The sequence below is a fragment of the Akebia trifoliata genome, chromosome 10, assembly GCF_017979445.1.
Source record: "Akebia trifoliata isolate Shusen 1 chromosome 10, ASM1797944v1, whole genome shotgun sequence".
NCBI classification, from domain to species: Eukaryota; Viridiplantae; Streptophyta; class Magnoliopsida; order Ranunculales; family Lardizabalaceae; genus Akebia; species Akebia trifoliata.
The window spans coordinates 6,494,539-6,511,375 of record NC_141384.1 but is presented as its reverse complement, the minus strand read 5'-3'; the positions used below and the strand labels follow the sequence as shown (position 1 = coordinate 6,511,375).

The following is a 16,837-nucleotide window of genomic DNA, read 5'->3' as shown; positions in this document are numbered from 1 at the left end:
GATTTTCTTCTTATAAAAGATTTGAAGGTTCGAGAAAATAGAACATACTTGACAAAGATTAAGGTAAAGTTTGTACCCCAAAAGTTAAAAGAGAGATTTATCGGGATATGTTAAATAACAAATTAACCGCATCGATTTTCATTTTATGACGTGGATCCCCACTCCAACGTTTGTTGGGTAACAAAATTAATAAATAAAGATTCCCTTAATGTTGTCATAACTCTTAGGATTTTTTAATAAAAATACAACAGTTAGATATGACCGATAAATCTCTCAAGTTAAAAATTAGGAAAAATATTAAAAAATAATATATTATTTTATAATAATTTATTTGACGAAATTATCAAAAAAGTAATAAACCGACTGTTCTATCGTTGATTTTCAAATGAATGAAATTACCCCTTCAAAAATTGACAATTCAACCGTCGATTTTTGCTATAACAATCAAATAAAATTTTTTTTCAATGATTTATGCTCCAACAATCACATTTTCCATTCCACTCATAACGGTCATGAAAATTTCCACTATAAATAACACATTCATTCTTCATTTTGCACAATTATACTAATTAGTCTCTTTCTTACACTCTTAACTTTTCTTAATTGTTGGTATATTCTTTTTAAAAAAAATTGGAAGAAAAATTTAAAATTTTGAGATGGTTAATCAAAGAATGATTTTTTTTTTGGGTGCTACTATGAGGTTATTGTGAAGATCTGACGCCCATTGATGGTAATACTTGAATTTAAATGATAATGTTAACGATTACATTGTTCGAGCTATACACAGTGATTGCTTCAAATTGCGAGATCAGAACAATTTTTATATTGAGGTCAGCTGTTACAGTAGATTTTCATTCGAAATATATTTTTCCATTTGATTCTTGAGAACAGAAGCATTGGTTACCCATGATTTTTGACAGTTTCGATTTCGATTCAACTTATTTTTATTTTTTCACGACTGAGAGAAACTACATAATATTTAAAATAGATTTAATTTCAATGTATAAAGAAAATTCAGCGCGTAAAGAGTGAGTGTATTCCTTGTCACTGACTAGTGGTAAAGATAAAATGGGAAAAGCGTGGACACTTTTTGCAAAATATGGACGTTTTCGAAGTTTCCTTCTTGTCGAAGTATAGAAATTTGGCGGGAAGAGTGGATTTTGCCGAAAACCGCTCGTAAATTCCGCCAAACACGCCCTTCTGTCTTCTTAGTACTTACTATGAAAAGAACCCCATGTCACCATCTTTCTCTATAAAACAAGCTTTTGATCCCCCCGTCCCTCCTCCCCAAAAAAGAACCCCATGTCCCCTACTCTCTCTCTCTCTCTCTCTCTCTCTTTTTCTCTCTTTCTCTCTCTCTTGTGGGGAGGTGAGGTGGTGAGATGAACAGACCTGAAGGCCAAAGGTATCATCTCTCCTGCGACAGAAATATGAGTAGTTTAAGAGACTACTCGCATCCTTTTCTTTTTACAACCAAGAACACTTGGATCGATCCGCTCAAACGATTGAAGGTAAACTTCGATTTCTTCATCTGTGTCATAATCTTCATGTTTTATGTAAATAATTCGACAAAGATTGTATCTTGTATTGTTTTTCTTTCTTTTAATGAGATATTGATTTGTTACTGGATCTCAGAAAGTATTGTTTTTTTTTTTTTAATCTTTATGTGGATGTGATTTGTGTAGATTTGAGTATCTATCGACGAAGTGAGACCCAGATTTAGTTTAAATTTGGTGGTTTGTTTCGTGTTATTGGTAATCTATATAGGTTCATGACCTAATTTGGATGATTTGTTGCTGTAAAGTTTGGATTTTTATTAGCGGAATGTGAAATAAATTGCTTCGTTGCTAATTGTTCGGTTAGGATTTACTTGTGGTTTAGTTGATAATTTGATATGGTGGGACACATGAACTGATGAGCGATGGCAGAGAAGCTGACTAGGTCACTTACGAGCAAATCACTAATGCGTCAGGATCTGTCAATTATAGGATGATTGAAAGAGATTGTTGCCGGGGATCCAACGGCATTAAATGCCAAATTTCATGGATGGTCCGGCGACTACGAGGTGTTTGCATGTAGGTTGGGGGACTGGGAATAGACTTGCAATGACCATAGGAAGATACCACCTGGCACGGGGACCCGTATGTTCATGCCCCTAGAAGTGCATGTGCTTTTTATTTATTTATTATATTTTATTTGTATGTGATTTGGTTTTGGATTGTTTTACGGTTCTGAAAATTGACAAAGTGAGACCCTGTTTCTGTTTAAATTGGTGGGTTGTTTCTTGTAATTAGTAATCTATATACATTCATGGCTAATTTAGAGTATCGGTTATTGTAAAGGTAATTGTTATTCAGGGAATGCAAGATACAATGCCTCGTTACTATTTTTTTATAGTCACTAGTGCTTTAGTTGTATCATACATTCGAGTTTACGAAGAATTAGTTATTGTGTTCTTTAGAGAGAAATTCTTAATTTTTTGGCAAAAATAGACTGAATTTCTTGAGTAGACTAATGAGCATAAGGTGTTGAATTATGGCCTCTTGGTGTCACCAAGTTTTGGTTAGGACCAATGCTTTCGAGGGCATCGGAGGTTCAATTCTCGAGGTGAAGCTCTTAGAAAAGGTCTTGGCTTTATTCAAAGAGACATTGAAAAAAGCTTACATCTTAGTGGGGGTGCAGACCCTTTTGGCATCTTTTGATTTTGACTAAGACCTATGCCACATGGGAATGTGTTGTATTATTTTCCTTGTCTGGTGATATGAGTACAGAATGGTCCTTACAATTGTAAATTTTTCCTTTTACAATATTTAGGGTATGTTTGATTGTATGAAAAGTGACTTTCCATGGAATTTGAAATCCATGGAACAATAGTGGTGGAAAATAGGTAGGGTTGGAAAATCAAATTTCATTGTTTGATTTTACTTGGATAAAATCATGAGAAAAATATATGAGGAAAAAGAAGAAGAAGAAGGAGAAGAGGAGGAGGAGGAGAAAGAAGATGAGAGGAGGGGGAGAGGAAGAAGAAGATTAGGAGGAAGAAAGGGGGGGGGGGATGTGGTGGTGACGGCGGCGACGGAGGTAAGTGAGGAAGAAGATGACAAGGAAGAAGAGGGGAGAACGTGGTGGTGGTGTTGGCGGTGGCGATGGAAGTAAGTGAGGAAGAAGATGAAAGGAGAACGTGGTGGTGGTGGCGGCGTAGGTGAGGGATGGAGAAGGAGAAGAAGAAGAAGAAGAAGAGAGAGAGAGAGAGAGAGAGAGAGAGAGAGAGAGAGAGAGAGAGAGAGAGAGAGAGAGAGAGAGAGAGAGAGAGAGAGAGAGAAGGTGGTCGGAGAAGGTGATGACGGCGATGGTGAGGTTAGTGTGATGGTAGGGAAGAAGAAGATGAGTGGGGAAGAATTGATGATGGAAAATATGAGTGTTGGTGGACTTTTTTGATTGGGGTGGAAAATGAATTTCCATGGATATGTGCAATCAAACACTTGAAAAATGTTATTTCCACCCTATTTTCCATATGCAATCAAACATACCCTTAATTCACATAAAAGGTCCTCTAGCCATACATAGTTAAGCATTTTTTTCACCCTCTAATTATTTTTAACATCCATGGTCCATGAATCTTCTTTTTGCACTATTTTTCTTTTTCCTTTCTTCCCATTTCTATCTCTTTATGCTGAACCCACTCCTTTGTTTCTTTTTCTATGTTAAGGTGATTGTGTACATTTTTTAATTAGAGCAGCTACATTCCAAGTGTTGCTTTTTAGTTTGATGGAATTGAAAAGCTGAAATATGAAAATATGGATGTCATCCATTTTAGATTGACTTTTATGAGTTTGTACTTTGAATTTTGGATATTGAACTTTGGAACAGTCAACCCCCAATTTTTTTGGGATGAGACTTTGATGATGATGTTGATATTAAACTTTGGAATGCCTGATAATGATTTCTTAGATTATCTAATTTTTTTTCCTTTGCTTGAAATTGTTCTATTTATTAGTATATTTGTTTATCTATTTAAAGACATGTGCTCATGAGGCTTTTGATTTACACTTCAAGCCTTTGGCTAGTGAAATGCTCTGCCCCACGCCTTCAGGTTTTAGAACACTGGTTATATCACTGTCATCATCATGATCATCATAGCTTTATTCCAATATATTAGAATTCTTCTGCATGGATTCATTTCCACCATTTCACTTTTTTTTGGGCCATATCTTTTTGTAATGTTCTTAAATCTTTTTGTGTAAAAAATGCAACCAGATGTATTGTTGGCAAGTTTGTCATTCTTAGGGTCTTAGTTGTAATGTTCTCATAACTACTTCCCGTTTTCCTTCTATATGATTTGAAAGGAAACTTTTTAACTTTATTGTCTTTGTTTTGACCTTGCGCTAAATGCTTCTTGTTGGTTTTGGTATACTTTGGGCATGGAAAAACAAGAATTGCTATTTATATGATCTGATATTACTTCTATATAGTTTAGGTCATCTCATATATTTTCTAATCCAAGATCTTGTGCTGTGTTAGGCAACAATTCTTTTCACAGAGGCTGGGGAACATGATGGTGGTACTTCACTACCTTTAAATTTTCATGCTAACGCTACTATCGATAATTTTTTTGACAAATGGAAGCATGAAGTTATTTTCATAATTCAAAAAATAATGAAATTTTCCCGTTGTGTTATATAACTACAGTAGTATGCTCTTCATCTTTTTTAAATCTTACCTTTTATTCTTGGAATGAGTCTTTCCTTTGAGAAACTACTCTTTGCTTTATAAACAGCCCAAGATATTTGCTGGCTGCAGCCATACAATACTAACTCTATGATCTTATTATTTTATTATTGCGTCCCTACACATTTCCATTGTTGTAGATGTTCCTTTTTTTGTTGTTGTTGTTCTTATTGCTAGACGACTTGGGTGTGTTTGGGAAGTTGATTCTCTAAGTCTTAGCTTCATGCTAATTAGTCCACCTTACATGGTTTCATGTTTTTGGATATTGCACAGTAAAACAGTTAAAAGCACCCAAAATGCATTGCCAAATGTCATTTCAGTGTATCAGATAACACACTAAGACACTCCAATTTCGTCAACTAAAGTAGTCTTGAACTAATTTTCTTGCTTTTATGACCAAAATGTTAGAAGAAAATCACTGGCGTAATTTTTTTTGGCATTTTTCTTACAATCATTGTTTAAAATATCTTAGCATTTCATAATGTATCAATCAATGCATATCGTTATTTGAACATTCTGATGCAAACATACTTAGGAACAAAGTTTCAATGAATGTCTTGGTTTCTGCCATATTGTCCCGAAGTGTTTCAATATGTTCCGTTTTGGCTCGAAAATTTTCAGCCAAAACATTCTATAACTTTTGAGAAGAAGAAATAATTATTTTACTTAAAAAATAATGAACAAATACATAGATTTATAGCAAAACAGTAGTACCATTTCTGGAGCTAATTTTGCTATAAAAAAGGAATAACTACTGACAAAAAAACAAGAGGAAACTGCCTAACTAAGATTTAAAATTTGAAATACTAATTTCAGAAAATAAACATCCTAACTACTTCCTAAAATTTTGACACTCCCATAGATTATCAATCATGCTTAACTTGCTAACAAGAAGTTCGAAATAAGTTCTGAACAATCCTTTGGTAAGGATATCGGCTATTTGTTGCGTTGTTGGTACAAATGACATATAAATAGCTCTACTGTTGATCTTCTCTTTTATAAAGTGCCTATCAATTTCCACATGTTTTGTACGATCATCTTGCACTAGATTCTGTGCAATGTTGATGTCGGCTTTGTTGTCGTAGTACAGTTTCATTGGCATGTTCATTGGTAACTTCAATTCTTCTAGTACCTTCTTTAACCATAACATCTCACAAACCCCATGAGCCATAGCACGAAATTCTGCTTCAGCGCTGCTTCTTGCAACCATGTTTTTTTTTTTACTTCTCTACGTGATTAAGTTACCTCATACATATGTGCAGTACCCTAACGTAGATCTCCTGTCAGTAATTGAACCTGCCCAATCAGCATTAGTGTAGGCGTTAATGCTTTACTGTGTAGTCTTCTGAAAGAGTAAACCTTTACTTGGTGTACCTTTTAAATATCTCAGGATTCGATAAACTGCTTCAAGATGTTTCTCATTGGGTGAGGGCATAAATTGACTTACTAGACTCACGGAAAATGCAATATCTGGCCGTGTATGTGATAAGTAAATCAGTTTCCCTACTAATTTCTAAAACCGAGATGTATCTACAAGATCGCCTTTTTTGTTATCTCCAAGTTTCTGATTAGGATCAATTGGGGTGTCTGTTGATCTACAATCACTCATTCTGGTTTCCTTAAGTAGATCAAGAACATACTTCCATTGTGATACAACAATTCCCTTCCTCGACCGAGCTATCTCCATCCCGAGAAAGTAACTTAGAGACCCCAAATCCTTGATTTCAAACTTTGATGCAAGAGATTTCTTCAATCGGTTCTTCTCAAGCAAATCATCCCCAATGAGGATTATGTCATCTAAATAAACGATTAACACAACTATATTTCCATCCTGCGAGTGTCTTACAAACATGGTGTGATCAGCCTGTCTCTGAGTGTACCCTTGGCTTTTAATAAACTGAGAAAATCTCTTAAACCAGGCCCTTGGTGACTTTTTCAACACATACAAGGATTTCTTCAGTCTGCACACCTTCGAACTAAATTTCCCATCGAAGCTCGGGGGTGCATCCATATATACCTCATCCACCAAGTCTCCATTAAGGAAAGTATTTTTCACATCTAATTGTTGCAGGGGCCAATCAAGATTTGCTGCAAGTGACAGGAGAACTCTCACAGTATTTAACTTTACTACAGGTGCAAAGGTTTCTGGGTAGTCAATGCTATAGATTTGAGTAAATCCCTTAGCAACCAACCTAGCTTTATACCTTTCAAGTGATCCATCTGACCCGTATTTAACTGTGAACACCTATTTACACCCCACAATTGTCTTTCCTCTAGGCAACTCCACCATCTCCTATGTCTGATTTTTCTCAAGAGCCTTCATCTCCTCAAAAACAACCTCCATCCACTCGAGAACCTTTAGAGCATCCTGCACATTTTTAGGAATCTCTATACAAAGACACTTGTGAGGTAAAAACACGGAAATTGGGTGAGAGATTTTCATATGACACATGGTTGAACAATGGATGTTTGGTACATGACCTTACACCTTTTCGAACAGCAATAGGAATATTGGAATCAATGGACTCACTAGACTCAAACCTAGGATTAGTACCTAAAGTAGATGGGACTGATCGTACGGGCTCAAAGAAAGCATTACCTGGAGGATTTGTGGACTCATGGCGGTGTGGGAGATCAGCCGATTCTTCTCCTTGAGTTGTATTCTTTTGCGAGTGGACAATATAAAAGGGTATTATCCCTGTGTTCTTGGTGCTTGTTTTTTTCATGTTTGATTCATTGGATTCATGACTTTCATGTGATGGCATTAAGGATGGGCCTGTATTTTCATCATTTAAAGAACCTAATTCACAAAAATCTGGTACAATAATGTTTGGGTTCTCAACTTCGGCTAAGGGTGCAGGAGACTGGTCAACTTCGGCTATGGGTGCAAGGGAATGATCAATGGACACGTCTTCGAGTTGGAAATATATATTTGAATCTTCATTTTTTCTCCTCCCTTGAAGACGAGTATTAAAAAACGAATTTGGTTCAAAAAAAGTTACATCCATGTTGACAAACAATTTTTTAGTAACCGGATCAAAACATTTTTATCCCTTTTGATTAGAGGCATATCAAACAAAAACACATTTTCGAACTCGGGGTTCTAGTTTTCCTCGGTTATGATCATGAATGTGAACAAAAACAATGCACCCAAATATCTTTAGAGGCAAATTTGATGAGAGTAGGATAAAATTTATGGAAAAAATCCAACGGAGTTTCAAAGTTTAAAACCTTACTAGGCATTCAGTTTATAAAATAGGTTGCAGTGAGAATTGCCTCGCCCCAAAGATATTTAGGTACCTTAGTTGTAAAAAGCAATGCCTGAGCTACTTCTAATAGGTGTTTTTTTTTCCTTTCAGCGACTCCATTTTGTTGAGGAGTATCATTGCAAGAGCTTTGATGAACAATCCCTGTTTCTAAGAAAAAATTCCTCAAAACTTTGTTAAAATACTCTTTGCCATTATCACTCCTAAATATTTGAATTGTTTCACGAAATAGATTTTGCACCATGGTGTAAAAAATTTTAAAAACCACTTCTACATCAGATTTTTCTCTCATTAAATAAACCCAAGTTAACCGTGTATGATCATCAATAAATGTGACAAACCATCTTTTTCCAGAATTTGTAGACACCCAACTAGGTCCTCGAACATCACTATAGATCATTGTAAATGGCTTAGGCGCTTTGTAAGGTTGGAGAGGAAAAGAATTACGATGGTGTTTAGCAAGCTGACAAATCTCACATTCAAAAAAATATGGACTTTTATTTCTTTAAAGAGTCGGAAACAAATACTTTAAATATTGAAAACTTGGATAGCCTAATATATAATGCCATAACATTATTTCATTATCTTTGGAATCATAAACAGAATTGAAACAAGTACTAATGTTTAGTCTAATCGAATTGGGTCCATCTTAAAAAAAGTAGAGTTCAGCATACTTTCTAGCATTGCCAATCGTCTTCCCCGAACTGAAATCCTAAAACTCACAAAATGATGGAAAAAAATTAACACGACATTTGTGATCAAGGGTGATTTTACTAATAGACAATAAATTACAAGAAAGGTTCGGAACATGAAGAACATTATGAAGAATTTAAGGAAGAAAAGAGTTGAACAGACCCGGTTCCAGCTATGGCAGAAAGGGAACCATTTGCAATTTTGACCTTTTTATTGCCTGCACAAGGACTATGAGAGGAAAAAAGTTTTGAGCAACCAGTCATGTGATCAGTCGCTCCAAAATCAATGATCCAAGGATTTATAGAATTTGGGAAGACACTAAGGAAGGCTGAAATAAAAGAGTTACCTTTCTGAGCTAAAGAGCAAGGAGTTATAGATGATTTTGGAGATTGAATCAATTTGTATAGGTGCTCTAATTGCTCTTTTGTGAACGGGACTATTTCTGAATTGACTAGATGCTCTTGAGAATACTTAGTTGCAGTTTGGAATGCACGTCCTTTTCCACTATTCTTCTTCTTCTAGTTTGGTGGTTTACCGTGAAGTTTCCAGCAGGTATCCTTCGTGTGCCATGGCTTTCTACAGTGTTCGCACCACGACTTCTTCCTTTTGTCACCTTCGGAATCCAATCCTCTAGACACGAGAGCCGAACCCTCTAGTTCATTGTTTGAACTCTGCTCTGGATTTCGCAGCATTATCCTTCGCCAGGGCTCCTCACAGCAAACTTCAGAAAACACCTCATGGATTGAGGGCAAATGTTTCTGGTCAGGAATTCTCCCTTTAACCTCATCCAAACTGTGATTTAGACCAGCAAGTAACATATATACACTATTATTTTCTTCCCTCTTTTTGTAACGAGCACAATCATTAGGATTTTCCCAATTATCATCGTAACACCGATCCAATACCTTCCATAAAGTGACCATTTTGTTGTAATAACTGGTAACTTCATGATCACCTTTTGCTTTGATTGTCAGAGCCGTGTCTTCAAATCGAAAATCTGTGATGAATTCTCCAAATCAGAATAACAATCTCGCTCGGCCTCCTAAACTTCTTTGGCTGTTGGTAAGAACAAGTAGGGCTTCCCAATTGCTGGCTCCATCAAATTGATGAGTCATGCAATGACAAGAGAATTTTCATATCGCCATTTTTTCAGGTATGGGTTAGTCGCTGCAGGTTGTGTTACTTCGCCTGTCAGATGTCCCAATTTACCCCTTCCATCGATCGTCAATTTCACAGATTGTGCTCATTCGAGATAATTTTTCCCATCGAGTTTGTGAATTGTGAGTTGTAGGTTAGAAATTTGGGAGAGAGATTCGCCAGATGATGTTGACGCCGTCGATTGGAAGATCTTAGAGGAATCTGCCGAGGCAGTAGGGCTTTTCGCCGCGCTAGTCATCGCCATGGAAAATCAGATCGAGAGCACAAGGCTCTGATACCATGTAACTTTTGAGAAGAAGAAATAATTATTCTACTTAAAAAAATAATGAACAAATACATAGATTTATAGCAAAACAGTAGTATTAGTTCTAGAATTAATTTTGCTATAAAAAAGGAACAACTAATTACAAAAAAAAAAAATGGAATTGCCTAACTAAGATTTAAAATTGGAAATACTAATTTCAAAAAATAAACATCCTAACTACTTCCTAAAATTTCGACACATTCCTATACAGATCGGAACATAAATAAAAAATCAAAGAGAAAATATTAGAAGCAATGACTATTTCTAGAGGAACCTTATAATGGTTCCCCTCAACTTTTGATTAATATTTGAGATTGTTGAGTTTAGTCCCACATCGAACACAAATTGCCTCGCCTCTCTCCTTATAAGCTCCTGGGCCTCTCCACTCATTGCCAATTGGTTTTGAGTTGGACCACCAAATTTATCTCATGTTTCCAAACTGATGAGATGCAGTTTGACCTTGGTCTCTCTAACATACTAATCAAAATGACCTAACTATTCTCGTCGTCAATCTCTAAGTTTTACTCCCCAAGAACTGTCATGAATATGCTGTGGTAAAAAAATGTCATATTTTGAGGGAAAAATGATAGATTTATAGATGCATGTTAGCGTGGAATTGTAAGATATACAGGAAAACTAGTTGTAAGTACTTTTCAAAAAAAAAATTTCTTACACTTTTCAAAAAAAAAAAACTAGTTGTAAGTCATTTTTTTCCTACACTAGTTATGACTAAATTTATTATTTTTAAATGTTTTCCTGATGCTTGCTGTTGCATCCTATTGTCAGGCACTTCAAATTATTTTTATTGCCATCTTTTATATGACACTCTTAAACAGCTCTATGTTTATATCTTCCTAGTGTCGCTTGTACCATGGTGGTTCTATCTATTTGTGTTAATATATGCCTATTGCATCTTAATTATAGGTGCTCCTAAATCTCCAACTTCTAGTACTGATTATGCAATTGGAAAACAAGAAGTTGCCTCAGTAACGAGGGATCATGACTTAGCTACTTTAGAACGTCATCGGGAAGCAAGTCTATCATCATCGTCGTCAAAGCCTTCCCCCAAAAATTTGGGGTTGGCTTACCTAATCCCGATCCTCCATTTAATCCTATCTAAAGCCATCTCTTTTGTTAAGGTAGCAAGTCTAATACTTATGAATTTAATTTTTCATTTTGCTGTATGGTTACTTTATATAATGCATTCGCCATTTTCCTACATCAGGTTGAAGGACTATCAGATTTATTTAAAGGTAATCTAGCGAAGGGAATTCGTGAAGATGATGCAGATATACAACTTCAGAGGAAAACACTTGGATCAAACACATATCCTAGAAAACAAGGCCTGGGATTTTTGGTATTTTTTGGATATTATTCAACTTCAAAATGTCATCTCTCATTAATTATGCTGTTAAATTGGGTAGCTTATGCTATTAAACATAATTTATTCATATTCTTTAGGTGTACCAGTGGGAAGCTTGGGAAGATTTAGTCCTTATCATATTGATGATAGCTGTGGCAGCTTATTTAGCTCTAGAAATAAAGACTGAGGTGAGCTTGACCGTACTATAGTTAGTGATTTAGTTGATTTATTTGTTGGTAGTGCTATATCATACAATATGGTTTTTTTAGTTTATTTATTTAATTTTTTAACAATATTGCTAAATCTCTCCTTAAAGAGGCTTTTGCGGTGTAATTTTGTTGGATTGGGAGTGTTGATTGACTTTGGAAAAAAGCATCATCTTTGTGCTTATCGAGGAAAACCATCTATAATTAGAAGATGATGGAACTTACTTAGCTTGGTTATTTTAAAGAACCGCACCTTTTACTCTTCGATATCTGTTTAGTCATCACATTTGCTTCTCTATCACTGTCAAATCTTTATGGCCTCTCATATTCTACCTCTAGAAACCCATATGATCTTTTTGTGCTGTAATTCAACGCTTCTGATCCTTTGTGCACCTTCATGTTTCTAAATAACAACCTTAATGGTAATGAAATGGGGTTAAGATGTTTTATAGTTTAAGTTGGCATAGCAGTATTAGTATTACAGTAGATTTTTTTTCAATCCAGTACTAGTATTGGTATGAACCATGTTGACAGAAGGAACTTGACAAACATAGATGAGGATGACTTGTATCAGATTGAACGTCTATTAATTTTTACTGAAGATCTTTTTTTTTTTTATTATTTCCAAAACATAGTGGGGCCAGAAATAATTGCAATCCATTTGAACCATTTTTTTAGTTAGTGATACTTCCCATAACTTCTAAATGATTGAAGCCTTCGATTGCATTAAATGTAATACTGAGCTCTAGTTTGGTGTCGTCTTTTTTGTTTGTATTATATTTAAGGACAACATCATTCTTTTCATCTCTATTTTGTCCTTGTTTGTTTCATAATGGTACCTCTCCCTTGAATTCTTAATGAACTTCTACCTTTATACCTACCATGTTTTTACTGAAATTTCATGCTCTTTTCCTTCAACTTGATTTATAGGGTATTAAAGAAGGGTGGTGTGATGAGGGGACCATTTCCTTTTCCACTCTTCTAGTTATATGTGTTGCAGGTATTCGACTTCACATTAACCATTGATCTTATGCACTTTTTCTGTACAAAAGTTATCCATGTATTCTTTTATTAAACTGTTATTTTCCCTTTCATGAATGGTGAATTTGGAAAATTATTTTTATTTGGATGGGGGAGTGAGGTCTCGACTTACACTTGCGTTGAATTTTGTGTAATTGCATTTGGTTAAATAGGAACCAAGGAGTTCTAATGTATAATTGTGATGACTTGATTGTAGAATGGAAGCGTTGGCCTTATCCCAAGTATTTGGGGTCAGCTGAATGGATCTTGCTTCTCCATTAAATTATTTCTAAAAGTTGTCCTCTGTTAATTTTGTTGTGCTCATTACTACCTCAATCCATTTTCTTTTTGGTTTTCTCATTCTTTTAGAATCTTCAACTTGCACACTCCTTCGAACTTAGGGTTGTCATTGGCTTTTGTTGCACATGGACAAATTATTTCAATCGGCTTCCCCTTAGTTTATCACCTATTGTGGCTTTTCCTACATTTTACGAATGTGTTCATTGGTGATTTTATCTTTCCTTATTTTTCCATTCATCTATCCCAGCATCATCATCTTTGATTGCCCAACATTCAGCTCCATAAAAATAGGCAGTGTTAATGCCATCTTATAAAAGTTTCCTTTTAGTTTGATTGGCATTCATTGGTCACCTAGTACCCCAGAGGCACACCTCACCTCCTCTTTGACCATCCATCTTTAATTCTAGGGACGCATCCTCCTCAATCTCTCCATCCTTGTGAATAATAGAACCAAGGTATCGAAAATGATAAAGGTCATAAAGGCTCCAAAAAGAGAAGATGAAAAGAGACATAGAGGCTCCAAAAAAACATTAAATATTGAGTCCTTGAGTAAAAGCCAACCTAGGGATAGGAAACTATGCTTGTGATTTGTTCCAATGCTCTTTCTTGGAAATGATATTTGTTCATCACTCTTGCTTGAAAATCAGTTATGTTTATGATTCACTCATGTTTAAGGTGTATTCTGAACACATGAACATTGATGGCAAGCTTGTGACAACCTTTTTATAAGTTGTTTTAAGTAGAGCATGAGTCTTGCTCATTCATTATTTATTTGTTTTTATTTTTTCAATTCAAATTGGAAATAATCTAATTTTTGCCTTCTTATTGTCGCAGTATTTTCAAACTTATTTAGTATTGAGCAACAGTAGCTATTTGTTCGTTGGGGAGAAGCGTTCTCGAGACCAAATTAGGTTGAGACAAAAGTGATTTATCGGTGCGCTAGCCATTCCTTTAAGTTTATCAAATCCTTGCAAAGAATCTCAAAGAATCTCAAGTGCCTTATTTAAATCTAGGATCAATGCCCATGGACCATCAGAAGCAGTCTCATATCTGAGTAGGGAAAATAGATCTTTCGGGTTTATCCTTTATCAAAACTGGTCTTGGGTATTTCAATATTTTATCATCCAAATTGTAATTTGTGACACAAATTACAATTTGGTTTCTAACCACAAATTGGATGTCTGTGGATATCAATGCTGAAACAATGGTGCCAAACGTGTGCATGCTTTAACATAATTCATCATAAGTGTTTAGTAGGATACCTTCTGAAATTGTTTTCGTCATCTGCTTCTTTCTTTAATATGAAAGATAGACAAATTATTCAGTTTCTGTGGAGGGGTTGCCCATTAAGTAAGTGGTGGGTTTGATTACAGAAAGGTAGTGCATTGTCTGCCAGAAATGATTGCATCATTGAAAAGCAATGTAGTAAATGGTGTTCCCTCATTCATTTTGTTGATGTGCTGCATTTTTGTTTCTCTGGTGAAAGGTCTTCCAACTGAGTACTCTCCATAATAGGTGTTAACTTAAAGAAATTATTTTTAATTAACTACAGTCATTGTCATCTTTATTGTTTTCCAGCCATCAATGATTACAGACAGTTTCGTCAGTTTCAGCATTTAAATGAGAAGCAAAATATACACCTAGAGGTGTGTTCCACGACTGAGCGATAATGCTCTTTTGATTATTTCAGTTTTTTATTTATGTTATTAACTAAGATAGAACTTTCTAAACATCGGTGCAGGTCATTAGAGGTGGTAAAAGAGTTGAAGTTCCAATATTTGATATTGTTGTTGGTGATGTTGTGCCTCTCAAAATCAGTGATCAGGTAAGTGGACAATATTAGTGTTAGGTTGGTTCTCTTGGCCGTATCATCTTTTGTGTTGATTTGTCTTTCTACTTTTTATCTTATTACACAGGTCCATGCTGATGGAATTTTAATTCTTGGTCACTTTCTTGCACTTGATGAATCTAGCATTACTGGGGAAGCCAAGATTGTAAGTTGTTACCTTCTTCTAATATCACCATTGTAATACATAATGAAGCTTCCTCATTAAGATTTTTTCCCCTGTAAACTATACTTGCAGTGCAAGACAGTTAATGCATTTCAAAGAGTGCAAATTGAAGAGGTGGAATTTGATCATGAGAAGCGTCAAGATAATTCTTATTGGGCGAAGGTTTGTTTTGTGTTTGTGTTATGTTTTTGTATTATTTTTCCTACTTTAATGACATTGCAGTTTTTTCCATGTAACGTTTCTGCAGAATAGTGGTGTCAACAGTTGCTGTAAGGCAAAAGAACATGAAGTTCTAATTAATGTTTCTCCGTGATACACGGAGATGACTATTATTTCTACCCTGAGTTTATTAAGGTAATGAGCCAGAAAGCATTGATATTTATTTGATATTTAATAATTGGTTCTAATATATTATTTGGTCCTCCAAAAATCCAAATAATATTAGGTCTTAGCAAGAGTAGACATATATAGTGTTCAGGTGGAGCAATAATAAATGATTCCTTTACCTGTACTGTAAAATCACCTTCTTTATTCTGAAAACCATTAACTGTACACACAGGATCTTAATGATCTGTTCTAGAGCTAAAACATTTATGGCTCAGCCAAAATATAATTGTTCGAATCATGTTTAGTCATTAGCAAGGTTTAAAATGTTGTATCGATTGAACGTTTTGGTTAATGAAAAAACCGACACGGTATCGACCGATACATTCCTGAAACATTCTACATTTTGGGGTCAATGTTTCATATCAATTTTGGCCGATTCCGATACTTATCGTCAAATGCATACGTATGTTGTGTGGGTTTAGTCCCTCAAAGCCTATAGGTTTCTTATGCAGTTTAGTTGCTCTTCTCTATAAAGGGGCTTAGGTTATTTGTAATACGTCCAATTCAATAGAAGTACTTTTCTGAACATGCCAAAACACTTGGGGTTGTTTCAAGTGTTGTATTGGTCTGGCTTTTTAGGCTATGAACTGTTCAATGTGCTACTTGATGTTGAAGATTTTGAAACAATGATTTAGTCTACATCTTCTTTGGGTCGGACACCATTTTAACTAAACATTGTGGAAATTTTTATTTATAATTTTTTTAAATACTTGGTTGTTATTTCTGACAGGGATTTTTGGCATGAGAAAGCAGGAAGAAGCATGGCAGTTGTACGTGTCATGCATATTTTCTTGGGTGTCGATTATCCGTTACATAGGTTAAGACCGAGAAGCAGCATGGGAGTTACGGTCGCCATGCATATTTCCTGGAGGGCAATTAGCCTAGCCATCCAAGGATAAGTACAGAATACTAAGAAGCACGAGACTTGTTTAGGGTCGTCATGCATATTTTCTGGAAGGTTGGTTTACTAGCCCCTCTAGTATTAAATATAGAAGATCGAGTAGTAGATTAGATTGGGAGTTATAGAGGTCCTCGAAGGTTAAATACTGAAAGATATGTTACTATTCAGTAGAGGAATAGATATTTTTGTGTTTCAAGAGGTATTAGCCAACAATGTTGGCATATGTAAGCCATCTCACTGAAAAACCAAGCACCCCTTCTGTATTCCGATTATGTAATTATTTATTTTTATCAAGATTATTAAGGTAAATTCATTAAAGTGAGATTTATTACAAAACTTCTCTTACTTTATCAAGTTTGTTACGAATCAAACCTTATCTTATGAACCAGGCTAACCTGACTAACTTGGTAAGATTTCAAATTTTACCAAAATCGTTAGGCCCACGTAGATTATGACATTGGCAATCTAAGATGACAACCTTGTAGATTTCATTGAAAAT

The 16,837-nt window shown here is 35.3% G+C and overlaps 1 protein-coding gene across 3 annotated transcripts; it reads left to right on the top strand.

Annotated features, from left to right (window-relative positions):
- Positions 1 to 1,278: 1,278 nt before the first annotated feature.
- Positions 1,279 to 16,632, top strand: LOC147392988 (calcium-transporting ATPase 8, plasma membrane-type-like). 3 transcript variants are annotated; one of them, XM_086455710.1, is made up of 12 exons: positions 1,279 to 1,511; positions 4,522 to 4,558; positions 11,074 to 11,288; positions 11,375 to 11,506; positions 11,611 to 11,700; positions 12,649 to 12,718; positions 14,617 to 14,684; positions 14,780 to 14,863; positions 14,955 to 15,032; positions 15,123 to 15,212; positions 15,298 to 15,404; positions 16,168 to 16,632. In XM_086455710.1, the coding sequence occupies exons 1-11, from the start codon at positions 1,383 to 1,385 to the stop codon at positions 15,361 to 15,363; spliced, it is 1,059 nt and encodes a 352-aa protein (XP_086311836.1). In that variant the 5' UTR covers positions 1,279 to 1,382; the 3' UTR covers positions 15,364 to 15,404; positions 16,168 to 16,632. The 3 variants fall into 3 exon arrangements, with proteins under 3 accessions (XP_086311836.1, XP_086311837.1, XP_086311834.1); XM_086455708.1 differs by having other exon boundaries at positions 1,280 to 1,511; positions 4,522 to 4,561; XM_086455711.1 differs by lacking the exons at positions 12,649 to 12,718; positions 14,617 to 14,684 and having other exon boundaries at positions 4,522 to 4,561.
- The last annotated feature ends 205 nt before the right edge of the window (positions 16,633 to 16,837 follow it).

Excerpts from the sequence above, each read along its gene's own strand:
- LOC147392988 (XM_086455708.1), top strand. The coding sequence starts at position 1,383 with ATGAACAGACCTGAAGGCCAAAGGTATCATCTCTCCTGCGACAGAAAT. Across the intron at positions 14,685-14,779 it reads AGCAAAATATACACCTAGAG|GTCATTAGAGGTGGTAAAAG; the intron begins GTGTGTTCCACG and ends ACATCGGTGCAG. Across the intron at positions 15,033-15,122 it reads TTACTGGGGAAGCCAAGATT|TGCAAGACAGTTAATGCATT; the intron begins GTAAGTTGTTAC and ends CTATACTTGCAG.